The sequence below is a fragment of the Paroedura picta genome, chromosome 10, assembly GCF_049243985.1.
Source record: "Paroedura picta isolate Pp20150507F chromosome 10, Ppicta_v3.0, whole genome shotgun sequence".
NCBI lineage: Eukaryota > Metazoa > Chordata > Lepidosauria > Squamata > Gekkonidae > Paroedura > Paroedura picta.
In genome coordinates, this window is record NC_135378.1 from 48326984 (window position 1) to 48353557 (window position 26574).

The 26574-nt window shown below is 42.8% G+C and overlaps 1 protein-coding gene across 4 annotated transcripts in view; it reads right to left on the reverse strand.

Moving 5' to 3' along the window:
- The window catches only part of GRIA2 (glutamate ionotropic receptor AMPA type subunit 2), an 81016-nt gene that overhangs the window by 39799 nt on the left and 14643 nt on the right, over nucleotides 1-26574 (reverse strand). For all 4 annotated transcript variants that reach the window (XR_013224730.1, XM_077300019.1, XM_077300018.1 and 1 more), the window contains exon 3: nucleotides 1671-1910. Coding sequence is in view for 3 of the 4 variants with exons in the window: in XM_077300019.1 (XP_077156134.1) it covers nucleotides 1671-1910 (240 nt within the window). In the remaining variant the exon portion in view is untranslated. The remainder of the gene's footprint in view (nucleotides 1-1670; nucleotides 1911-26574) is intronic.

Consider the following 26574-nt stretch of genomic DNA (forward strand, 5'->3'; position numbering starts at 1 on the left):
GCAATGCTCCTTCGCATCGCTGCCTCCATGGCCACTATCTATGCTGCCTGATTTAAATTTTCCTTCCCTTTCTCACTGGTGAATGGAAGCAAAAAATTCCTCTTACCTCCCTCCCTCCCTCCAGCACATGTATATCTTTTTTCTTTTAACTTTATTGAATTATGTAAGTCTTTATCCTTGTTCTTTCTTTTTCTGGGTGGGGGGATTTTTTTTAATGGAAGTGTGTATGTTAGAAGCCTCCTTGCTCACCTGCACTCTGACATAGCTTCCAGCTCAACTGCCCCCTTTAAACTTTTCTAACCAACTAGACTGCAGGGAGACACAGTGCTGAAGATGGGTGAGTGAGAGTGCACAATGCTCCTTGCCTTCTATCTCAGTGATGATCCCTGTGGTTGGTTAGACACTGGTGGGAAAGTTTAAGCAAGTCAGCTGAGCCAGTGGCTGTGACCATGTGGGTCAGTGAGGAGGCTCCTTGACACTCCCACCTCCATAGACTCCAGCTCAACAGCCCTGGTTAAATGTTCCCACTGGCTTCAAACCAGCCAGACTCTGGGGAGAAGCCGTGCTGCAGCTAAGGGGGGAGACAAAGTTCATCTCACACATTTCCAGAGCTGCTATTCCCTATCCTCCTCCCTTCCTTCAACTGTTTTTGCACTGGGAATTTCACTGCCCCGGCTCCTGTGCAGGAGCACAAATCCAGGGCAGACAAGGAACACCAAGACAAATGCTCCCCGTGCAGGAGCAGGAAGAGGCAGGGCAACCTGCCCTGATTCAGACTCCAGCTCGGAGCCCAGCACTAAGCCTCCAATGTGGAAATGGTCAGGGCTAACTGCAACGGCACTACTTTTTTTATTGTGTGTCTGTGTGTGTGTGTGTGGGGGGTCTTTACCCAGCTTCTTTTTAAATGCTATTTCTCATTTATATCTTTCCAAAATATTTTTCCAAGGCAGCCTTTGAAAAAACTCAACAAAAATTTAAAATGCCGTAAAATCATAGTATGAACAAACAGTAAAATTAATTAAGCAGGATAAAGCAAGGAAATAGGGCATAATAAAAATAACAAAAAATTAACAACAGACAGCATGCAGAAAGCTATGCTTGTAAAAGGCACATAAAGAATACCATGTGCTTTCACATATGGAACTTTGCTGGAAACTGGGCAAAATGTCATAACTGGTACAGAAGCCCAAGAATAGCTGCCTTAAAAAAGAAAAAGAATTCTATTTTTTAGGAGTGTGGCTCAGAATACATGCCACATACAGTTCAAATCTAAGCAGAGTTACACCCTTTTAAGCACAGCCCTGCTTGGGATAGCATTGCCAGTTGTGTGCTGGCCCATTTCAGAAGAGGTGTAACCTTTTCAAGGCCTACCTCCCCACCACTGCTTTCCACTTTGTATCATCTCCTTCTGCAAAGTGAGGTTTGGGGTGGGGAACAGTGTTGTGTGCAACATTTAGGCAGCAGTCCTAGGCAGCTCTGCTAGAAGTAGGTCCCCTTTTTAAAAAGAGGCTTAGACCCCAAAAGAGTAGACCTAAGATTGCAGCCATATTTTTGTTCTAAATAAAGGTTATGAAAATGTCATGCTGCATTATGTTGACATAGAAACGCTGCTTTAACATTTCGGTTTGGGTGCCGCACAATTAAAACAAATGTCACGAAGAACACCTTACCCCGGTCGCTGTCGTAGAGATATGCAAATTTGTTCCATTGGTAATATTCAATCAAACTCAGAAGGGCTCCCTTGAGGTCGGGCCTCATTTGGATGACGAATGGGTGTGTCCCATCTGTTGGGAAACTGGGTGTGATGAAGGAGACATGAAGGGTTCCACAAAACGAAGTAATAGTATTTACAGACTTCTTGTCGTAAAATCCAAAAATAGCAAAAACTCCTCTTGAAAACTGAGAACAAACTGAAAGGGGAGGGGGGAGAGAAAGCACTTTAGAAATGGACATCAGTTTATTTTTCTTTAAACATATCTCTGGCATATAAATTTGTATATGTGAAAGATAAAGGTAAGAATAATTTCAGCTACAAACCAAGCACATTACAAGAAATTCTCTTCAGTATCATCATGTTATTTTACTGTGTTTTCCAGTAATATGAGAGTTTTATATCAGTTTTGTAGTACTATGATTCAGCAACAGGTACACCACTTTTTTGTCAGTAGTCACTCCCTGTTTTATCCAAAAGTAAGATGACTCTAAGCGTAAGAGAATCCCTCTAAAAGCAGTTATATGGAACGCAAGAAGAGTCCTGCTGGCTCAGACCAGTGTCCATTTCCCACATTAGTCAACCAGTTGCCCAGCAGGGATAACAGTAGGGCACAGAGCCAACACCTTTGCCTCACATTACCTCCAAGCATTGTGTTTACTACCTCTGAAAATGGAAAGTCACCATAGCTAGTAGCCAGCCATTTGTGGATGGATCCTTCACGAATCTGTGTAATCTTCTTTGAAAGTCATCCGTGCTTGTAGCCACTCCTAACCCCACTGGTAATGAATGCCACAATTTAATGACTCATTGAGTAAAGAGGTTTGTATCTTTTCTCTGTCCTGCCTCTATTGCCCATCAGCTTCATTAGATGTCATCCCATATATGATTCTATAAACGTCTACCGTGTTCACCCTTAGCCATCATTCTTCTAAACTAAAAAGTCCTAGACTCTTCAGTTTTTCTCATAAGAAAGGAGCTTGCCTCAAACTGTTGGGAGCCAGCTCTGCCAGGGGGGTCCCAGGCAGCACTCTGTCTGCCACATGGGATGACTCCGTGGTTTGAAGGGAAGCCAGGGTTCAGGGCTGTCACCACCACATTGCCAGTGGGGTTGCTACGGGTTCTTCTGCATGGGGAGGAGGGAAGAGCGAGCAGTGAACTTGCATATTCAGTATGTTTGATTAGCCAGCAATCCACATTCCCCGTGAGTACCGGGAAAGAATGTGTTCACTGTAGTTCTTAATGAAACAGATAAGTCTTCCTTTGCTTATGATGTTCTCCCAGCATTACAAGCCATTCCCTCTGTGCTTCACAGCAGAGTTCTGTGCACTCAGCACTACCCTCTTGAATGCTACACGCAAATGGTTGCTCTGTGGCATGTACATGGCAGGGAGATGAAAATCAGGGTATAAATCTGATCGAGAGGTTTGTAAGTCCAGCTCCACAAGACCAACAGGAAAAGGAGAATGGTGCTAAGTAAAAAATGTTAGACTTGCGTCTTTTCACTTCACTCAGCTAAGCATTAAGCCTTCCTGAGGTGCAAAAGACTTCTAGTGTAGGTGGCTCTGGGCTTAGCTGACCAAAGTGGTAGGATAAAAGCCCCTTTTTTAAATGACAGAAAGGAAATTGAACTACATTTCTGCAACACATGTAACTTCATCAAGGGCATGAGGAAAACTGAAAACTCCTTTACTATTCTTTATCAGACTGAATTTTGCTTACCTTTGGCAATAATTTAAAAAAAAAAGGATCTGTAAAAATGTATCACATTTCCCTGTGTTCCTGCCTATACTTTGATTTTTAAAACATTTCTAAATAAAACATGGTTGTCTTTTTATCCCCACTAGTTCAATCCAACCTCAAACACTGAGGACTCTACCCAAAATTAAACTCTTTCAATTCCCACTAGTTTTAGAAGGAAGCATTGTGTCCTCAGTCCCAATATCCAGGTGTAAAATCTGATGAATAGAAGGTTTTAATACCCTTCTGTTCTCATCCTATGGAGCCTCAAAACGGCTTACAATTACCTTTCCCTTCCGCTCCCCACAACAGGCCCCTTGTGAGGTAGGTAAGGCTGAGAGAGCTCTGAGAGAACTGACTGGCCCCAAGTCACCCAGCTGGCTGCCTGAGGAGGAGGAGTGAGGAAAGGGTTAAGCATTGTCTCTTGGCCAGCTCTAGAGACTTTCTCCACTCAAGCTCACAAGTGGCACAGCTAGTTAAAGAGACCTTAGGAAAGGGATCTTTAGAGGAATCAAGGAGCTGCTTTTCAGGCACTGGTGTATCAGAGCTTTCTGATCTTGGACTGGCTTGGATAGCTATGGTTACCAACCTCTAGGTGGCCCTTGGAGGTTATGGCAGCTTCAGATGAAGGCCTCAACAGCATTGCATCCCTGCTGAGCTTTCTCCCCACCTCAGATTCCACCATCCCCAGGCAGTGCCTCCAATACGCCAAGCATTTTCCAAACTGGAGCTGACACCCAAAGGACTGCCTATGTGACCTTCATAGGAAACACTGCCTCTGCCTGACTTATAATGGGCTTCATCACCTTCGGAGGAATCAGCAAATAGCCAAATCTCATTAGTGTTGCATCCACATCACACCCTAGATGTTGTCTCTGATTGATAAGGATCATGGAACATGGGAAAGTGTGACCAAGGAAGAAACAGTAAGGAGGACAGTAGCAGTGAACAGTAGCAAATACTACCAAAAAGACAGAAATATGGCCTTTACAAAGAGGACAGATTTGGAACCAGCAAGTGAATCTGAAGGACATTTCAGGGGTAGTCAATGTGTGGTCCTCCAGATGTCTATGGACTACAATTCCCATGAGCCCCTGCCAGCAAATCCTGGCAGGGGCTCATGGGAATTGTAGTCCATGGACATCTGGAGGACCGCAGGTTGACTACCCCTGAGTTAGACCACTAGAAAACACTTTATTTCTGGGCCTCACTTGATTCTGCTGGATTTCAACTCTCCTGAATCATATTAATGTTTTATCCTCTCAGCTGTGTCCTGTCTATGGCAGACTATTAGCTGTTGTGCTATAAAACTACCCATTATTATTTCTATGGATATTAAGAAAAGTGCATAAAAGCAGGAGACAAGTAGCAAAGGGGCTGTACATGGTGTTCTAATGCTGTTTCATTAAAGTTTTAGTATCAGCATTCAAGACTCAGTGGAAGCAACAGCTTCTCTATGGCAGCTCAAGCCACAGGGCAGGGGGAAATCTCTGGGGTGTAAATAGCATGCCGATTATTCCACTTTTATTACCATCTCAGGTAATACAGGACTAAAGAAAGCTGATCACTACAGGCTGGATGAGCCATCCTAACTTTTTAGGTCATCCTGATCATTGATTTGCAAATGCTTTTTCTTTTAAATGTGTTCTTTTAAATGTATTCACTAAAACATTAATATGGGAGCAATGGTAAAAAATACTTATGGTTTAAATAGGAATGGCATTTATGTACTGAAAACATCTGCCTAAAACTATGTCCCACTGATTTAAATGAACATTTATTCTGAGCAACTGTTCTCAGGATCATTACTAATACAACTTTCACCCATATGTTACTGAGAAGCAAGCTTCATTGATTTCAGTTGGATTTACTTCCAAGTGATATGAAAGTTGTTAGATATAAATGCTGCAAAGGTCAATTTATTGCTCAAGTTAGCTTTGATGTTGAACAGGATGATTCTGTAAACGAAATAATGCCCTTTTCGGCCCTAGCTCCTAGCTGGTGGAACAAGTTCCCAGGAGAGATCAGGGCTCTGATGGAACTGACTTAAGTTCCACAAGACCTGCAAGACCGAGTTTTTCCACAAGGCTTAAGGCTGAGGCCAGAGGGAATCAGGGCCGGCCGCACCCATGTGGGCGCGACCCAATGCGTGGGCGCGGTCCGCGGGCGCAGCCGATGCGTGGGCGTGGCCCGCGCAGGCCGCGGGCCGCGCCCCGATACCCTGCCGGTCCCCAACCTCAGAAAGGTTGGGGACCACTGCTCTATAGGTCAGGTTCTTTCTCTTCTTTTGACAGTGATTTGAATGTGAACTGGATCTACTTGAATAAGTATAAGTTTACCTTTTTTGCAATATATGTCTTCATTTACTACACTCAGTATCAAGCTTCTATGGAAAGGCCAAATTCTGCTATATTAGCTAAATATCCCAACAATGAGGGTCGAGAACATAGAACATATCTTATTTGAGTGTAAGCTGTATAATCATATTTGCACAGGTGCATTAGTACGAATGCTTATAGAATGCCCTCACGACCTGAGAAAGCATCGCCTGCAAATATTGCTATCAGATACAGATAATTTGTTAACTAGCAAAGTAGCAAAATTTGCGTGGCTAGCTTTAAGAATTAGGAAAGATCAGGTCACTTATGTATAGCCATAATAGGTCCACAGAACTTCTTATGTTTTTTTGGTTAGTAGATATTATCATACGTCCCTTAATCTTGTCTTTTGTTTTTTATTTCAACAGCTTTGCTAGTTTTATTGCTTTTATGGCTCATTTTATCCTTGTAAAATAGTCAACGGCAGTTAATGCTTCTAAATGTTGGCTTTTATGGCGGAGAAGTTTTATTGTTGATGCATTTTTAACCTTTTAATGTATTGCCTTTCCTTTTACAAACTGCTATTGTATAGTACTGCATCTAACATTTTGGTCTAGATGACCGTAAATAAAGATACAAGCCGAGCCTAAAAATATAATTTTATAGTTTGATTTTAGTCCAAGAATATTTAAAACCCTTTTTAAAATCTGCTTCATATTTTATGTTCTGCTACATTTCAGTTGTGAGTTTTAATAAATTATCTGATGCATTATGTTTTTATTTTTAATGCTGCTTTGGGTAGGACCTCTGGAGTGATATCACAGAAAATTTCCAGCTAAATAAATAAACACTTTCCCACTGCCTGAAGTATCCAAGTTGTCTTTGAAGGTATTCCACGTAGGGTGCAGTACAGTAACTGAACCTTGAGGTATGCATGAGTTAGCAGGAATTCACTATTGTCAAGCAACAGTGCTGGATCCTCATCTGTGGGAGTGTTGCCTAGAAACTAATTATAGTACTTCATTTTCACCTCAGTCTCCTCCCCCCACAAAAACAAATCTTAGCCCCCGTGGACCAATAATATACCAGTACTGGCTTCTGTTTGTGTAGGCAGCAGCTATCCACAAGTTCCTTAGAAGAGCAGAGAAACAGTTACTGCCATCCCAGGGACAATTCCTGTCACATCTTTTCCTACCAATTACTATTTTTATCATTTTACCAAATGATAAAAACCCCAAAACTTTTAGCAGTAGTTTGAGCCTAACATACAACCCCACCACAGAATATATGTCTGCAATTGTTGACTGTGATGTGAAGTATATGTGTATTTAGGTGTTGTGAGGTCCTGACTCCTGTTGGCCACTATCCTGCACAACCCTCCAGGCCCAAGAGTTGGGCCTGAATTTAGATAGGAGGGCGGTTCAGCTGTGCCCTGAACTTGCTCTTTCCAGCCTATTGCCAATACTTTGGCTGTGAAGGCATGGCTTGGCCCTTCTTACTTGGATCTGCCTGGGCCAGCCTAATAAAGGGTTGTCTGGGGGGTGGGGGTGGGGGTGAGCTAACCCTGGACTCCCCAGTGCCTTCCCCACAGTGATTGAAGGTAGTCTGGGACAATGGCCTTCCTGGTTGGGCCCTCCCCTCTCCTGACCTACTTTCCCTTGATGCTTTAAGAGGCTGATCTGCTGGATTCCTCCGCTGCCGCTTGCTTCCTCCTCTGGCCTTTTCCAAGAGGTACAGGCCAGGCTTGCCAGGCCCAAAGGTTGCTGTTGCTGCTGGGACATTTCTGAGCTTGGCCGCACCCTTATTTCACAGACCCCTCTGAAGCTGATGAGAGTTTGGGGTGGGGCTCCCACCTCCTAACATTGCATCACATTTTTCCTTATTGTATCCTGCCTATCACATCATATATTAGCGTCAATATTTTGAAGCCCATTTTGGACTGAAAATGAGTCCGCTTTGAAGTCACAGCAGCAATGAAACATGTAAAGATTCCAAGCTGCCAGCAATACTGTCCTAAAAAAAAGAAAAGGTACATGGGCAGATAAATTAGAATTAGAACCAAGTCTTTGTTGGGAGAGGCCAAAGATAAAAGAATGCCCATTGCACTGAAAAACAAAGTGAAAGCAGCCAGGAAATGAGACTGAACAACTGAATACCTAATGAGTATTTTCAACAATCATTGTTCTTCTGCAAAAGACCAAGTTAGAAATGCTACAAAGGAATATTAAAAGTGAATCAAAAAAACAAGAGAACATGAGGGGGGTGTCTTTTGGGGAAAAACAGGAAGAAACATCTGCTAGGCAGAACTGGTTGCCAAAAACCATCCCCAGTACGAATTACACAGCAATGAATTTTTGTTCCCTACTCATCCACCGTATGCAAAAGCAGGCAGCCAAACAAGGGAAACAATCAAGATGATGAAAAATTCTGTCTAGAAGTATAGAACAACCCTACCAGACAGAAGCTAAGGAACTGGTCTCTGCATGTAATAGGACTCTGTTCCTTGGCAAGTGGACCAAGAGCCACTAGGCCAACTGATCTTCTCCAACTAGCCTGCTTCAAATAAGCTTATCCTTTTCTGTTTCCTCACAGGGGCTTCCAGTTCCTACACTTAGCTTTGCCATGCATGTTTACACTGTAACACGTTGCTTGCACAGTACCATAAAGACAATGTCAAGAAATGGGGTCTCAGTAGGGCTTCCAGGAAATGAAACTGAGCAAATAAATACCTAAGGAGCATTGTCCTATCTCCGTTATCTGGGCTCTCACCACCATTTGATAGAGTAATGGGAACACAAATGGGTGCGTGGGAGGACCTGCATTGCATAACGACACTGCAGTTTCAGCCGGATGCCAGACTGTTTCTTTCAGATGCCAGACAGTTTCTGTACCTTAGGCAGCTAATCTGTGACACATGTCCCAAAGTGGCATGAGCAAGCGGACCGAAAGAAAAGTTTCGTGGGGCCTGGATATGACACAGGCCACATTCCTACAGTCCTTCTGGTATTAAGACCAGGGTTGCCATGCCTCCTGTCGGGACAGAGCATCCCCTGCCCCCAGCTGGCACTTCCTGCCACTGCTCAGCTGGTCAGAGGAGGAAACATGGTGACCAAATGTGGGGTCAGCTACATCCTGATGCACGTACATTGCCCCCATGCACACAGGATGCATGTCACTAGTGGGGTGAGTTGCCATCAACCCCCTCACCTACTAAGTCCCCCCTCTGCCTCCCACAGGTTGCCAGGGGGGATCTGGCAAACCTAGAGTAGCACTACAGTCTATTGGCTTATCATAAGGTAGGAATGGAGGTATGTTTGCAGAGAAAAGACTGATTTGGGAAGTAGATTATATGGCATTACTCTCTACTGAATTATCTCCCCTTCCTAAAGTTCACTCTCTCAGGCTCCACCTTCAAATCTCCAGGTATTTCTAAACCCAGAATTGGCAGCCCAATGAGGAGCTGCAAAGAGCTCTTCCACCAACTTGCTCTATTCATAAGGTTAAAAAGGTAAAGGTATCCCCTGTGCAAGCACCGGGTCATGTCTGACCCTTGGGGTGATGCCCTCTAGGGGTGGTTTGCCAGTGCCTTCCCCAGTCATTACCGTTTACCCCCCAGCAAGCTGGGTACTCATTTTACCGACCTCGGAAAGATGGAAGGCTGAGGCAACCTTGAGCCGGCTGCTGGGATTGAACTCCCAGCTTCATGGGCAGAGCTTCAGACTGCATGTCTGCTGCCTTACCACTCTGCGCCATAATTGGAACCAATCACATATGTGGTCTCACTGAACAATGGGCCCTCTCCAATCGCTATTTCACAGAAGGGCAGGAGGCTTGGAATAGTGTCTACTGTGGCTAAGAAAGCCTTGAAAAAAATGACCACTCTTTAGCCTAAGTATTTGCCACAGTCCTTTGGCTGCTCTGTTTGACTGAGCTTGAGAACCAGACTTTGACATTACAGTTGGCCCAGCCTTCCAAGTGGGACACTCATTCTGACTCAACCTTGGGGATTTCCCACCCTCATGATTTCATCCTGGTCTCCATCCTAGAAGCAATTTCCCAGCTTAGAGGCTCTCCCAGTTGGGCAGAGAAACAACCCAGTACTATTTTAGGCACTATGAGTCTTGATTTAATCTCTCCCCCCCAAAAAAAAAAATCGATACAGTATAGATATATTTAGTGGTTTGGCAATGCAACCTGTTCTATGGTCTATAGTCTTATTATGCAAGGGCCATGCTATTAAAGCCAACATCTTTTCGTGCATTGTATGAATAATGGGCCCAGGGAAGTAAAATAAATTCCAGTATTCAGTGATGTTAGTCTGATTTCTAACACTCCCTGCAGCTATGAATTTAATTTCTATGATACATATTCATGAACCATATAAAAAAACACATATTGTGTCACAAAAATAACTGACATTATCAAGTTATCAGCTAATCACATCCCAAACAATACTAGCAACTGAAATCTGCAAAATCTTCCTAATTAAAGCTGCATAATGATCCCCTCTCTTAATTCTAATGACTAGCAAATCAAAATAACTTGTTACTCTAAAAATAAAACAATCTTTAAATAAATAAAAAGGGAAGTATATCACTGTATATCAACATGATTTAAAGTGTCAGTACTTTTCTTTCTTCTTTTGACCACATTTTGACACATTTGGAGCATAATCTTCAACTAACAACTTTCCTGTAGTTTCTTTACTGTTAACAGTTAGTTTTACATTCCTGATCAAGTGACATCAATGAGAAATTCCCTGTTCAGTTTAATACATTTGAATTACTCCACTGGCCCCGTATAGGACCCTGTGGGTTTCAGAAGGGCTTGCTAGGCCTCCCACTATGGCCTCAAATGCTAACAACAACTCAGAACAGTGGTTGGAAAAAACTAAAGTGAGAAAAACCCAGCAACATTGCCAGCATTACTATAACATTTACAAAAAAGTAACATAGGGTAGCTCTGAGAAGGGCTGGGAGTGCTATGGATGTCACATGTATTCCCATATCCCTCCCCCCAGCCTTCCTGATGTTTACGAGGTTTGGTTTGGCAACCCCAGGAACACTGATAGAGCTTTGACATCTTCAGGCTGTCCCTTTCCACTTCATCAAAAGAGCAATTCTGAAAATGCTATAGAACATACACAGCTTGAAAAGTTTAAGTGTAGGGAATAGCATTTGGGAACTAGGGTGCAGTATGGAACGCTAGCTCCAAGGCAGTTGTAGCTAAACTTTGGATTGTTAGCTCCTGTTAGACAATATGTTGTCAGCACCAGGAAGGGAAGGCTGACCTTGGAGAGCTAGCATGACAATGCATCTTAGTGAACAAAAGGTTTCTAGACATAAAAGTGATGAATGACCTAGCTCTGTGTAACAACATACCAACTTCAGATCAACATGGCTACCCACTTGAACCTAGCTTAAGCTGACCATCCATCCCAACTTCCGCAGAACCCTCCTGCCTTTGGGTGAACTGTCCTGTGTCCCGTCCGGGTCCTTAAAAGTCCTGCTAGCTACCCAGACCTCCTCCTCACCCGCTGCCACCAGGCTTGAGGCCGCCTCCACTGCCTGTCTCGCCACACAGCAGGCCGTCGCGCTCGCCTCCCACACCCAGGCCGGGCTCAACCAGCTCCGCCTCGCCCAGATCCAGGGCAGCGGCAGTGGCGTAGCCCCCTTAGCAGGCCAGGATTCGAAGGCTCCTCCGGCCACCGGGCCTTCAGCGGAACCAACCACAAACATGCGCTGTCGGTGGTGGTGCAGGCAGCAGTGGGACTTTTGGTACTCTTCAGCTCCTCGGATTTCTCCTTCCTTTCTGGACTGGTGCAGCAGCTGCCATCCACACCAGCTCCGAAGGCTCTGCGGGAAGAGAAAGGGCGTGTCGCTTTGCCTCATCCTGCTTTATATGCAGCTGTGGGACATGCGCATCGGGGCCCGAGAAGGAGCTGGGCAGCCCCAGGTAAGTCATCCACGCTGTGGGATGGCATGATACTGGTGTTGATCTTGCAGCAGTCTGACCGGAGGGGAAAGGCTTTGCTCGACGCTGGGGCGGAGCTGCGCCTGCCTGCTTGCCAAGTGAAAACGAAGAAGAGGACTAGCTTCCCCCCCCCCCGGGGCTGGGGCTGCTGCTGGGGCTGCTGCTGGGGCTGCCCCTGGAGCTGCCGCGCATGCGTGGGGTCCCGGACCACCATCTCCCCTTATTTAGAAGCAGCAGGCTGCGGCAGCCAGAAGGTTGCCGACCGCTGTCTTAAGGGACCTCCTGACTAGTAGAACAGCAGCAGTGCTAAGCATCATTACACGTGAATAAGCTCATTTGAGCTTGATGGAATTGGCTTCCAATAATGTTTCAGATTTTAAAGTTTCAGGTTACCTTAAGTGTTTTGGATGCATGATTACCACAGGGGATTTTTTGTTTTGTTTTTGGTATCCTGTCCTCAGTGGGTAGGTAGCATCAGAACACAAACAATACAAATACAATACATATATAACCGAATTAATAATTAAACTACTTAGCTTTTTAAATTATTAAAGTTAAAATGTTAAAATTAGTCCTTTGTTTGGATAATATTGGCTGTATCTGGCTAATTTATTGTTGTGGGGATTTTTAATGGCCCCTTGTGCAGTTCTCCAGGAACCTGTTGGTAGTAGTATAGGTTTCCAAGTAGCTGAGGTCAACAAAAAATCACTTGAGATTTCAAAATTAGTATGTGTAGTATTATTTGATAATTTTATTTATTTATTTATTTAAAATTTATTACCCACCACTCCCTAAGCGGCTCATGGAGGGTCACAATGTCTTAAAATCCCATTAAAACTCTCATTAAAAGACTTAAAATTCTACCAGTTCTGTATAGTGGTCGTAGGATTTTTTTTCCTGTGAGGGTTTGCTTTACTTTTCTGAATCTTTGTTGCTCTTTGAATGTTTCATTTACTTTTTATAGGCTCTTTTGTAATCTGAAATTGTGTTTTTAATTTATTGTGATTTTTTTATTCCAGAACTCCAGGCGGCATTTGGAGGTTGGCAACCCTCCCATCAATGGTGTCCCTCTTTATCTATCTTAAAATCTGGTCCCCTTAACCTAGCTCTGTGTAAAGCATTAATTAATATTAATCATCTTTTAAAATTTCTTGGATAGGGAGCAAATCCATATAGCTTTGGATTGGATGTCAGAAAGGCTATATCCTATTGGCTCAACTCATAAATGCATTACTTGATTTCATTAAGACCGGCTCTCTGTGGTTCTTAATATCCTGATGCAGATGAATATGAAAATCATATGTTTTATTTAATTTACATTTCATAAGATATAGCAGGTCACTTCGGCAGCACTTCAAATAATGTGAATTATTCATGGAGCAGACATGAGTGTGATTCTGCGTGGACTGTCCTTCTGCAAAGCTGAACGACAGCTATACGTCACCCTATTGCAACAATGAGGGATCATACAGCCATTTTTCTCCAAGGCTGGATTCATGTCATGCCAGAGGAATGAATGAGTTAACTTCAGGTTTATGCTGCTTTTAAGATACCTTCACTTATATAGCCATAGAGTCAAAGGGAAAGCTTCATCAGAGGAGGGGGATTTTCAGCTTCTCACCCTTGACATGAAGATATGAAATCCCTCATTTCAGTTTTGCTTCTTCTTTGTGAAATATGAACCTGTGAATCTTTATTTTCATGCACCAGTCTTTCCCATGTTGATTGCCATTCATCATATCAGCATATATATTTATGACACGCATCTGTGCACTGTGTATGAAAATATACAGCATATGTACACAGTATAAATGAATCTACAAAATGAATATTAAAAAGTGGAAAACTGAAACCATTGCCAAAAATAAAAATACAAATTAAGATAAAGGAAATGAAATAGGGAATAGCTGCTTTGTAGTCCTGTATGTATGTTATTTTAAGAAAATAAGATATGACTGTCAAGAAGTAGCCACTATTTATATAACTCCACTGATCTGTTTTCACAAATGTCATTTACAGAGCTACCTTAAACAGAGTTATATCATGTAGGCTTAGAAGAAAGTAACTCTGTTTAGGACTGCACTGTGATTCTACCAGTGCAATTTGTTTTCATCATTGAAGAGTTTACGGTCATTTAACAGAGATAAGCATTTATTACAATATTTACAAACAGTGTTTGGTAAATATAAAGAGGAATATTGGGGGGAAATGCTATAATTTCATCCGCAAATATAATTGCTAGGCAAGCATGCCAAGAGACACAGGTTTTCTGGCATTTAGGGACAACTGTAGTTTGGATGGCAACATTGCCTACATTAAATTGCACGAATAAAAGGTGAGCTTAAAAAGGGATCCTCCTATATACGCAAAGGATTGTGTTTTTTTTTAGTCATGAATCTGGAATCGAGTGAAATTAACTTGCTCCAAAAGGGTCTCAGCTGACAATACACTCTTCAACTCATAAGAGGCTCCACCTTGTTCATTCTTTCATTTCAAACCATGGCACAGATAAGATTCAAACAATGGACTTCCTGAGCTGAAACTCAATCTTCGTTGACAAGCCTTGCATTGTACCCGAAGTAGTTTCATTGCCCTCGCAAAACATGTTCATTCTCTATTGCATGTTCGTTGTTAATTGCATGGAATTCTTTAGTTCTAAAGAATGTCATCATTGTTATTCCACATAGCTATGCACTATACATAGCTATACACTACATGTTACAAATTATAATAATGTAGTTACTATTGCTGACTAAGGTAAAGGTAAAGGTATCCCCAGTGCAAGCACCGGGTCATGTCTGACCCTTGGGGTGATGCCCTCCAGCATTTTCATGGCAGACTCAATACAGGGTGGCCTTGCCAGTGCCTTCCCCAGTCATGACCGTTTTACCCCCCAGCAAGCTGGGTACTCATTTTACCAACCTCGGAAGGATGGAAGGCTGAGTCAACCTTGAGCCGGCTGCTGAGATCGAACTCCCAGCCTCATGGTCAGAGCTTCAGACAGCATGTCAGCTGCCTTACCACATAGAATCATAGAATCATAGAGTTGGAAGGGGCCATACAGGGCATCTAGTCCAACCCCCTGCTCAATGCAGATCAGCCCTAAGCATCCTAAAGCATCCAAGAAAAGTGTGTATCCAACCTTTGCTTGAAGACTGCCAGTGAGGGGGAGTTCACCACCCTGTGCCACAAGAGGCTCTTACCTTATTGCTGACTATAACTTGTTAAAATAGTCCTGTCTCCACTGAAAGTATTCTTGAGGTTTCACTCAAGGCTCTGCCATGGGGCAAGTGTGGGAATTTCACATACCTGTTATGAATAGTTGCTTGAGTGGCAAGTTACCAGAGTAACAACCACAGAGATGGGATCACAGAATCCCCCCACACTTGAAGTCATACAATCCAGGATGGTATATTTAGTTATTACCCCATAACCCAGATTTTTGTGAGTTTCAATTATTACATCAAGATTTGCATGTTCAGTGAGGGAGAACACAAATCCAAAAAGTTAAATTATGCAAACTGCTCTGCTTTTTGTCCTGATCTTGTACTTATACAACTTTGAAGAAACTTCCATTGAATTTATAGGCTCAAATAACTATATAGTTCTGAGACACTGGGCTTGTGAAAACTCCTGAACTCTGATGGCAAAAGGAACTAGACTTAAATGTGTCTGGCCACAAAAAAACCCTCCTCGACCTGAATGAACTGAAAGCCATACATATTCCTTGACCCGTATTCCTCACCCTAGGAATCTAGAGGCAGGGTCAGGACAAGACTCTTACCAGTCACATGTACTGGGGAAAAGATGTACAGAGCTTGAATAAAGGCAATATGTCTAAGTTTAGTTCAGTTTGCTTAGGGAGATTCTTGGAGCTTGGCCAGCTGAGCTACAGGATTGCATAGTTCCCTTGCTCCTAATAATCAGTTGCTTTCCTTCAGCTATGCCATGTAGGTTAGCTCAGGGTCTGCAGGGTTCTCAGGGTCTTACAAGGCAGTCTTCAGGAGCTTTTGTGCAGAACTTGAGCCAAAAGTAGAAATTTTCAGGGGCAAAAACCAAAAAACAACTATGACTGGGAGTATATTTGACTCCTTGATCAGATAGAAAACTATTCTCTAGGCAGTATTGTCTGCCTACAGAATTCCTGCAGTTACAGGTTTTGTTGCATACAGTTTCTAGCTTGATTATTTTTTTTATTGCACAAATACTAAAAAATATGATCTTTCCCTCAGAACTGGTAAGGATTAGAGTTGCTCCTGAAATTTGCTCTAAAGGAATAATCTAAGCAAATCTGAAAATTCCTCCTCAGGCAAAATATCTAGGGAATTCTAAGGGAAGAGCAACAGGATCCTTATATGATTATAAACATACTTTAGGGGTTTTTCACACTATATGGAAACTAGAAATCCTTTGATGGATGAATAATATGGCAAAGTTAGGATGTACCTGACTGTAATTGCTGTTTGTATATGCCTGAAACATGCGATTTTACTACTAATCATATACACCCACCATCCCATGTGCTTTGAATGCTGGGTTTAATATTGGGCCAGTCATGCAGCTTTTCATATCAATGACAGGAGCTAATATGTCATTTTCACCATTAACAGTGTTCATCAGTTGGCACATGCTCAGAACTTACTGGTTCTAGCTAGAGTGCTCAGACTGCATCTGTAATCCAGCAGATGAACAGAAAAATGATCAGTGCAGTGACTTGTAGGGTTGCCAGCAGCCTGGAGGAAAAATGTTCTATCCTTTTAATAGAGGCTCAATTAGATCCTAACCATCAGTTAGTGTGTGTGTGTGTGGGGGGGAGGAATAGCTCCATGCCATAAACAACATCAGCTGTCCATTTCTATACATTAAGCATCTGGTAAAGGGACCTGACACTTTTCTCTCGACATTTTAGCAAGCCTGGTAAGGAATTAGGCAAGCCAAATAGACCAGACTGGATTATTACAGAAGCCAATCATGCATCTCTCCCCTGACCTCTGCAGGACTGAAACTATTAAGTAACACATCTTTTAAAACATTTTTGTCTGTCTGCTGAGCAGACTGAAATGGGGAATGCACAGGTAAAGCAGGGTAATAATATGGGCATACAAAATATCCCTAGTACAGTTGAGATCAGGGATTCCTAACCAAGGGTCCACGGACTCCTGGGGCCTGTGGGAACTCAGGGGGGGTGTCTGTGGCCTTTCCCATCCAGCTTTAAGAGGTCATCCACAAGGTAGGGAACTGGCTGCTTCCATTGGTCCTCCTCCCCCCTTCCTGACTATGAGCTGTTATGGTTTCTGTGCAGGGGGGGACAGAGCTTCCACGCCTAAACTGTCCTCTGTCTCTCTCTCTCCCTCAGTCTTCCTTCAGCCTGCCTGTTAATGTGGGTGGTGATGTCACTTCCACTGATATGCTACTTCTCGGGTGACCAGCTGACATCATTTCTGGGGAGTCTGGAAGCCTGAGAAATTATTATAAGGGCTCCTCCATAGTCAAAAGGTTGGAAAAGACTGATTTAGATCAATAATGTGTGCCTGCTAAACAGTGAAATTCATTTCAAGAGTTCCCCATCAGTTGTGATCAAATTGTGCTTCATCACTGGCCACATGACATTAAAAAATGTGTTGGATTCTTTTTTAGCAGCAGTGAAACTCATAGCATTAGGAAATCAGTTCAATAACATTTCAGTTAATTTCAACAGAAAATACATTTCCAAATATACCCACCCCCAGCCAATTGGGATGAAATTTGCTACTTGACATTATGTTCTTCTTTTCAGGCACAAGAAATCATGAAACAGCATGCAGTGAATTTTTCCTTACTTTCCCATGATCCTCAAGTAGCAGGTGGAGAATTGTTTTTGGTGGTATAAGGGAGGTGACTGGCACCAATTCTTCCTCCACTGCAGAGCCCCAGTTTACCCCTGTTTCTGAAAGTTCCCTTTCCTTAGAAGTGGCATTTTGGGTTTCAGTGAGAGGAGCAGAGGCGGGAAAGCTCTGCTCAAGAAACAATCATGAGCCTAAGTCAACAGAGCAATTATTTCACAAAGGAAGGAAATTATACCCACACATATGGACTTTGGCTCCAGCCAACAATAACAACAGTTGTCCAAGGCAATAAAACAACATTCTTTAAATCCTGTCCCCAAATATGACAAACAAGTAGCATTATGACTCCAGATGTATACATGAATAAGCAAGTTGGAAAGATTTTAATATACATGAGCAACCAAAGGAACGATAAGCACATTCATGAAGAAAGTTATAATAAGCACCTGAGATATTAAATAGTTCAGCATGACATCTTTCTAATTTGTCATCTCTTAAAACACAGGTTTGGGAGATCTGTGACCCTGTTTATGTAAATCTAAATGTTTTCAACATTCCCTGACAAATTTAAATGGCAAGCATAAAAGTCAAATTTTAATCAAGGATTTGCTAACTACCTTTGGCAAAGGACATAATGAAATATTATTCACCCTTCATGAGAAAAATGCAATTTGCCCAGTGTTTGTTCAGCCACAGATTGAATGAAACTCTGATTGCATTTCAGATTTCTTTTTGGATATATCAACTCTGATTGAACAACAGTAAGTGCTGCAAGGATATTTTGAACACTATATACATAAACATCCCAGAATAATAATGATGTTATAGTTTGGTGATATGGGATTTTAATTTCTTTAAAAGAAATGTATAAACCATCCTTTACCCAATTCCAGCCAAATAAATTCCTCTACTACATTTATCTCCATAAAAATCCTATGCATTAGGACATTCTTGCTTCCATTTTTAGATACAGAACTGAAAGTGAAATATGTCTCCAAAGTGAAGTTGTACTGATCTATAATGTGAATCCAACTCTAATTATATTGTTCTACAAACTCCTCTCTCCCCAAAGTTTTATATAGATTTATCTAAAATGTCAATGTGGAACATTTCATTTCTCAAGAAGTAATTGTATTTCTAGGGCAACAGCCCCAGCCCTTTAAATAGAAAGACACTGCACTGGTGCCATCTGTAATAGGCAGTCACAGGACTGGTTTTAGTGGTTCACACAGTAAGAGATATGTCAAAGGCCGTAACTCTAACAAGCTCCCACCCCCAAATACTGCCTTTGTGTGAAACTGACATTGGGAATATTTCGCAGCTGTGGGAAGAAGGGGCAGCAACTGTCAAGATCTCCTTAGCTGCTCTTAGCCGTGCTTTTATTTATTATTGTTGTTGTTGTTGTTGTTGTTGTTGTTGTTACTAGAAGATATTATTATTACTAGAGGCGGGCCAGGCCGGGCAGCAGCCTCCGGCGCATCACGCCCCTCCCTGGCGGGGGGAGGCGGCAAGGTCCCTTGCCATGTGGGCGGATGGGGAGGCGGCGAACAGGAGTGATTGGTGGCTTCTCCCGGCCGCTGGAGCGGCCTCGCCACGTCTCAGATGCGGCGAGGCCGCTCCAGCGGCCGGGAGAAGGCGGAGTGGTCTCGGTGGACACAGAATGATGGCTGTCACTTCTCCCGGCCGCAGGAGCCCCTGCAGCCGGGAGGAGGAGGAGTACTGCGGCTGGAGGACTCAAGGCGTCGGCAGCGAGTGCAGTCTGCGCGGTGAGTCTTCAGATGGGCACTTCGCGTGGCTCCCCATTGGCTGCTTGGGCCAGGATGGACACTCGGAGGCGCCAATCAGGAGCTGCTTCGCAGCTCCTGATTGGCCCCTCCAAGTTTTTATCCCGGACAGGGCCCACCCTAACTCCTCCCAGACAGCCCTTACTCTATTATTCAGTCCACGCTGCGCCGTGCCGTAGGGCTGTTTAAAGATTATTATCATCACCATCATCATCATCATCCACCAATCCCAAATAGGCTCATAGCGGGTTACAGATGTCCAGTTAAAACCCCCATTAAAACCCTATTAAAAAGCACAAAAAATACAGATACAGTAGACCAACAACCCAACAACTTCCTCAATGCCATTGTCCATGTGGCAAACAGCTGTAGTTCTTTCATCTCCCCCAAAAACCTAGCCAGTCACTTGCCATGATGGACAAATAATGTGATTTTGATGTGGAAACATTTTATGGTTCACTCACAGCAAAGCTGTACAATGGAAGTCATGCCAGAAGTGGAAGGGGTGTCAGTGTGGGCAGAACTCTTGTGAATTCTCACAAGGTTTGGGAGCATGCAAGATTTAGGGTGGCCAGCCAAGTGCTGTGCTCCTTCCTGGGTCTTCAGCCTCCTCTTGCCCCTTTAGTTTTAGAATTTAAAAGGAGTGTTCCAGGTATCTAGGTAAGAAGCAGGTGGCAGCAGGAAGAGGAACAGCAGTCTGCCTCCATGCCTGACCATTCATTGAAAGACTATGGTTGAAGATAATGAGGAGATATGAAAGCTAAGTCTGGTTCTTGATCTGCAACAATAGCTTCACACATCCGTACTATCTATGTGCTGTTGCAATCATCAGGTGATAATTAGGCATGTATGAACTCATCTTTAATTATGCTTGAGGAGGCTCCAGTAAACATTTTTTAACTAAGAAAGTTACATGAGTCAAAGTCTGGCAATCACTGATACACAGTACTTGAAGGCAAGGCTTCACTTTGATACAGACCCCTTAAAGAACTTGCTTTGAAGTGGGAAGCTTGAAGAGTATTTCTATTAGTCTGTAATTTCAACCAACTTAAAAGTCAGCCTTTTCCTAATGTGAGTCACAGCTTTTACTAATGGGATGTTATGTTTTCCCAGACCATTTCCACACTAGTGATATTGTTCAGATTTGCTTTTTTAAAGTTTTCCATCTGTTTTTGCATTAAGATCAACCTTTCCAGACACAAAATAGCCCTCTGAATTAGAAGAAGAAGAGTTGGCTCTTATATGCCGCTTTTCCCTACCCGAAGGAGGCTCAAATTACTTGATAGATTCAGCAACTAAAACTACTTAGCTAATTTGAAATGGGCCTCTTTAAACCTTAGTGTTGGGGACATATTTCAGAATTTGTCTAAGCTACATGCTTGCCACATTTCTTATATTGAAAATGAAATATAAAATCTAGATTGTGCATCTACAGCCTTTTGGAGTCTGTGAATACCTTTGGAATTCTCATACAGAATGTTGAGCACAACCACAAAATGGCTGTCATGAGAAGCAAAGCCAGCCACACAACTACACACACAGCCACACACAGCAATAAAGAGAGAGGGAGAGAGAGGAAGACCAATTGCAGGAGAGAAGGTGGTAATAACAAAGAGGATGGAGAGTTAATAAAAAACAACAGAGTGATGATATCTGACACTTAAACCATATTTTTAAGTCTGCAAATCCCCAGCTTTGCAATTATTAATCAGATGCCCTGCTGAGCAAATATTCCACATGGCCCCACACACTTACTAAAAGCACCTGGCCACCATATTGGGGATCCCTGAGACAGCTGACAGTCTTGATTTCTACCAATGAATATGGGTGGGAAAGGGCTGGGAACATGTTCCCCCAATTGCTCCCAAACATGTCATGTTCCACACACAGGTAAGTAAGGACAAGTTCCACTAATTTCAACATGGAAGAATCTCTTATTTTTAAACCAGAGGGAATATCTCAACATTCTTCATTTTCAGTTTGTGCACGATAGAGTGACCCCCTTGAATAATTTAGTAGTATTGTTCTATTCTCTCCACCACTTATTCATATGTATTCTGTTTCATATATTGTAAGACATAAGTTGAGTTCAGCCCTGAAGAAAGATAAGTTTCAAAAGGCACAGAAGTTGTAAGAGGGCAATAGCTTGGTCACTTGGTCATGGGAAAATGGAATAACAATTATCTTCTCCAGAAAGTAATACTAAGAGACTGGTAATGTGTAATCAGATGGATGCCCTAAGGGATAAGCTTATATAAACCTTCCACATTTTGAATGTGCACATTATTGTATGCCACAATGAATCCTGTTCTATTATTTATCAAAGTCACCCTAGATTTAGTTAAGCTTATTATTCAATATTTCATCAGTTTCTCAAAACCTACTGAATCAAATATAGTTGGAAAGCTATACTCACTTGAAGATAATACACTATTAAGTAAATCTGGCTACTCTGAAAACAATTGATCTTAGTGAGTGTCACATGATATTTGAATTCTGTTCTAACATACTCTTTAGTCCTATATTTTGGAGTATTCTGATGAAATGTAAGTCCTCCCCCACCACCATATCAGTGTTGCAGAAAGGAAAATTGTGCTTAAACCCTATGCAAATATATTCATGACACTGCAATTACTGAGGGCTTTGGTTGCATATATTAATGGGATAACAAAATGAAGAGGTCAAAAAAGAAAGGAGAATACTATATCAAGTTTCTACAGAGATGTATAAGATGCTGAGATTCAGTATGGTTAATTGGCAGTCATTATGGTCAATAATACAGGACAACATTTGTATGTTATTAATTTAAGAAAAGCCCTGCTGGATCAGACCAATGGTTCATCTCGTCCAGCATCCCGTCCCACAGAGTGGCAAACCAGAACCTCTGAAGGGCCAACAGTAGGACACAGAGGCCAGTACCTTCCCCTGATGTTGCCTCTTGTAGGGGAAGACCTGTAAAACAGAGCTCTTCCGCCAAGACTTTGGTTAAGACCAGTGCATGTGTAGCAGCTATTATCAGTGTATGTGTTGGCCCACTACCTCTGGGGTAAAAATCTTACAGGCTTCTCCAGATGTCCCAATTATACCCTCAGTGGGGGGCTGTCAGAGGCTCCTTTCCAGCAGGCCTGAAGGGAGGGAGCACACTCACCGGCCTCCTGCCATCTCTGCCAGTGTTCTGAGGCAAGTTACAGTTGGACATGACAGTTAGGACAGCCTTGGGGCAAAAAGGGCTGGCTCAGCCTGTCCAAGCCTCTGTTCTCATCCCCCTTGGCAGCCCTACTGACCTCTTCGCCCTGCGGTGGTCAGGAGCAGACTTGCAGTGATGTCTCTGGGTGGGCGGTCCCTGTTGGAACTTTGGCCCAGTGATTGGGCCAAAATCCTAAGTGGGCATGACCTGTCTGAGGCAGGGCCCAATCGGGACGTGCTTTGCGCATCCCGATTGGGTCCTGCCTCTGACAGGCCACGCCCACTCTCCACGCACTTAGCCCTTAGTGTTTTATTAATAACAGCTCCTGCTGTTACAGATTCTTTATTCTAATTTATAGGTTTTATTGTAAAACCCTGCTTAGCCACCCCAAAACTCTTGAGGAGCAGGATATAAATTCAATAATTAATAAATGTTATAAACTTCTATCATGCCCCCTTTTGGTTGTCTCTTTTCTAAACTTACAAGTCCCAGTCTGTTTAGCTTTTCTTAAATCTCTGAAATGGCTTGTCTGCTTTTCCTCTTAGGAAGAGTTCATGTTTCTGCCTCAGATGTGGATCAAACTTGGCAAAATGGTCATTCAAAGCAGGCTCTTGAGTTCTTAATGCCACTTTAATTCATTGTTGGAAGCTACTTCTGATAAAGATATTGTAAAGACTCAGGAAGAATATCCCCAAGATTTCATCCTACTTCATTCAGAATGTATTTGTTTTAAAAGTGTATCTGATTCTCTTGACAGTATGACATCATTTTCTTTTTCCATAGTGGTTAATTTCCCTTGTTGACCACATTGGCAGAAATGAAACTTTCACTGTAATGTAATACCATCTATTCTTAACTACCATGAGCACTGGATCAGCAACGCCTGCGTGTAATTTGTTGGTGTCCGAAGCACTGAATCAGCATATTGGATTCCTGAAGCTCCCATCTGGAAATAGCCTTGTCTTTGTGAGTCTGAAAGCCAGTTTTCTGTTCCTGGGTCTACATCCTTTAGGACACTTCCTATTTGCTGATGTCAAACCAACCAACCTTGTTTACTAGTTGTGGCTTATCTGATCATCTTCTACGTATTCAGGCCATCAGGTTTGGAGAGGTTATCCAAGTGGGCAATGCACATTTTTTCAACCTCAGCCATTGGGGGTGGGAAGCTACAGGAAATTTAAGATTGTGTTTGATGTTCCTGTGAGTTCTGCAACATTAATTACATCCTAGCACTCCTCAAACATATGAACTTTTAACCTTACCACTTGGCTTGCATGTAGGCATGTGGTCTTTGGGCTGGTTGGGAATAAGTGTTCTCTAATGGAGCCACCATTTATAAAAATCTGATGTTTCCGTCCCATGTACACAATGATATCCCATAAAATAAGGGCAGAATAAGAATTTTCCAAAGCATTCAAATTATCATGTAAATCACCCCAAAGGGGTTGATGCTCAGGATGCACAGAAATCAGCCCTTTATTTGCTGTCACAGCTGGTTAAGTCAAACAGATTGATGCCTTTAAGTCCTAAGGAAGGACTGTTAAACAAATTACAGGACATAGCAAGGGAACACAAGCTTCTCCATATATTCCTGCAGGGAAACACATCATTGCCCTTTCCTTCCATTCCAAGAAGTGGCAGAAAGATGTGCCTGTGTGTCGGCTTTTCACTGTCCTTTGTTGACATCTTTCATACATCCGGCCAGAAGCTTCATCAGTCCACTACTGCCATTCCATTTGGTTTCTGTACACAATTTCACTTGAGGTATTGCTGAGTCACTTTCCTCACTATTAAGCAAAATATAGCTAATGCTATATTACTTACAACAATTTTAACTTCATTTATTTAGTACATTTTTAGGCATCTGACAGAGCACTTGTCAGGTTGACTGCTGCCACTTTGAACCCATACACAGGGAGATGCCCCATCAGTCAAGCAGAAGAAACTGCTGTGGAATGACAGGATCTTGGGATCCACAGGTCCTGGACCAGGGCAACATGGCAAAGCTGTGATGGTAATTGATTTTGGCCAGTTGTTTAGATAACTAGTTGTAGATAACCAGTCATACAAAAATTGGTTTTACATTCTCTCCATAATATAACAGTAGGTCCACAAATAAATGAAAAACTGGTTCCAAAGTTGGACTAGAATACGACTATTCTGGCTATTCTTTGTGTTTTGGCTAGAGAACTGAGACTTGGAGAAAGAATACATGACACAGTTGGTGTATGCAAGCACTGAAAGCAAGCTGCCTTGGGAGAAAGAGGCTGCAGATGGCCTGAAACCTTCTTGAAAGGTGTAGATGGGCATGACCTTCCCAGAAGTCCAGGCTGATCTTGGGATTGCAAACCTTGGATTGTTGTCGGAGAAGCAGTGTGACCTTTGCCTCTTCACAACTATGACGGCATCAGGGTATGAATCCCCTGTGGCTTGGTAGAGCTTGCCTGCTTCATGAATTCTGGCAAGGTGAAGCAAATGTTTGCCAGAAATCAACTAACACAGTAATGATCTGATATGTCTGCTCCAGCTACAGCAGAAAAATAATTTCTGCTTATGAAGACCTTTAAACCTGACCTTGTCACTTTGTAATAAGAAGTGGCGGGTGGATAATTAGCCCTGCTGTGGATGGGGAGGAAGGTACGGCCATGTGTGTGTTTACTGTAGTAATATTTTGCACAGTGTAATTTTTTTCTACTGTGTATTTTGGAATGCTGAATAGAGGCATTTAAGTTCTGCTGCTTCTTGAATGTCCTCTGAGATGAATCCGGAGCTACAGTGTCCTTCTGGGTGACTCTCTATTTTCAGAAAGAGTATGTCTTTCTGGAGCAGACTTGGGGGCAGGCAGAGGGAGGAGAACAGTCCAAGTAATAGCCAAATGTAGTAGAAGCAGCTTAGCTTTTATATGGGATTTCTGCAGTCAGTCATTATGGCAAACCACAGTTAGTACAAACCATGGTGGAGAAAGAGAACAAAATTATTGAATAAGAAGAGATGTTTTCTTATGGCCCACTTTTCTCTACCCAAAGGAATCTCAAAGTGGCTTAGTCACCTTCCCTTCCTCTCCCCATAAAAGACACTCTGTGAGATAGGTGGGGCTGAGAGAGAACGGTGACTAGTTCTAGGTCATCTATCTGGCTGTATGTGGAGGAGGAGTGGGTCATCAAACCTAGTTCTCCAAACTGGAGGCCACCACTCTTAATCACTACACCCTGCTGATCCTGGGGAAACATCTTCCCTACAGCACAGCATCTCAGCTGTCTTTCTGTCTCCTACTTGTTTGCAGCTGAAGTGCAGGCCGAGAACCTTGGGCCTCTGCTCCTTGAGTCAGCCAGCTCATTCAGGACCTGCCCAGAGCCACTGCTCCCATTGGGTTCAATAGAGAAGCCTACTGATGCCAAAGAGACTGAAACACCTGCTGAGTCCACTGGAATTTTATTTTAGATAGAAGCTTTTCCAAAGAGCGATTCAACTGAGGCATGACATTTTGGGGGCAGTATACACAAGGACCTTGACTTATCTATATAATGCACTGATGTGTATTCTTCCTAACAAGTAATGGGAGATAGAAAAGACATTTTCTTAACAACCTCTCAAAACTTCAGACAAGATGGCAAATTTTTGCTACCTAGTGATCTGTTTCTACAATGAATCTGCCACTTGAATCCTATGTGTTTATTTTCTCCATGTATATCTCACCATTCTCCCCAATGGACATTCAAAATGGCTTACATTAATCTCATCTCCTTCGTTTTGCCCTTGAAATAATTCTCTGAGATAGGTTAGACTGAGAGGGAGTGACTGGGCCAGAGTCACCCAGAAAACTTCTGTGGCAGAGGAATCCGGACCGGGGTCTCCCAGAATCTTGTCTCACCACTACTTCACACCAAACAAAGTCCTCCAAAGCATCTTGTCCATGAAAGCCCTTCCAATGTCAGTGTGCCTATCTCTTAAGGTACCACAGAACACATGTATATTTCTGCTGTAATGGTAACATGGCCACCATACTTGTATTTGTAATGTGGAATCAGGCAATGAG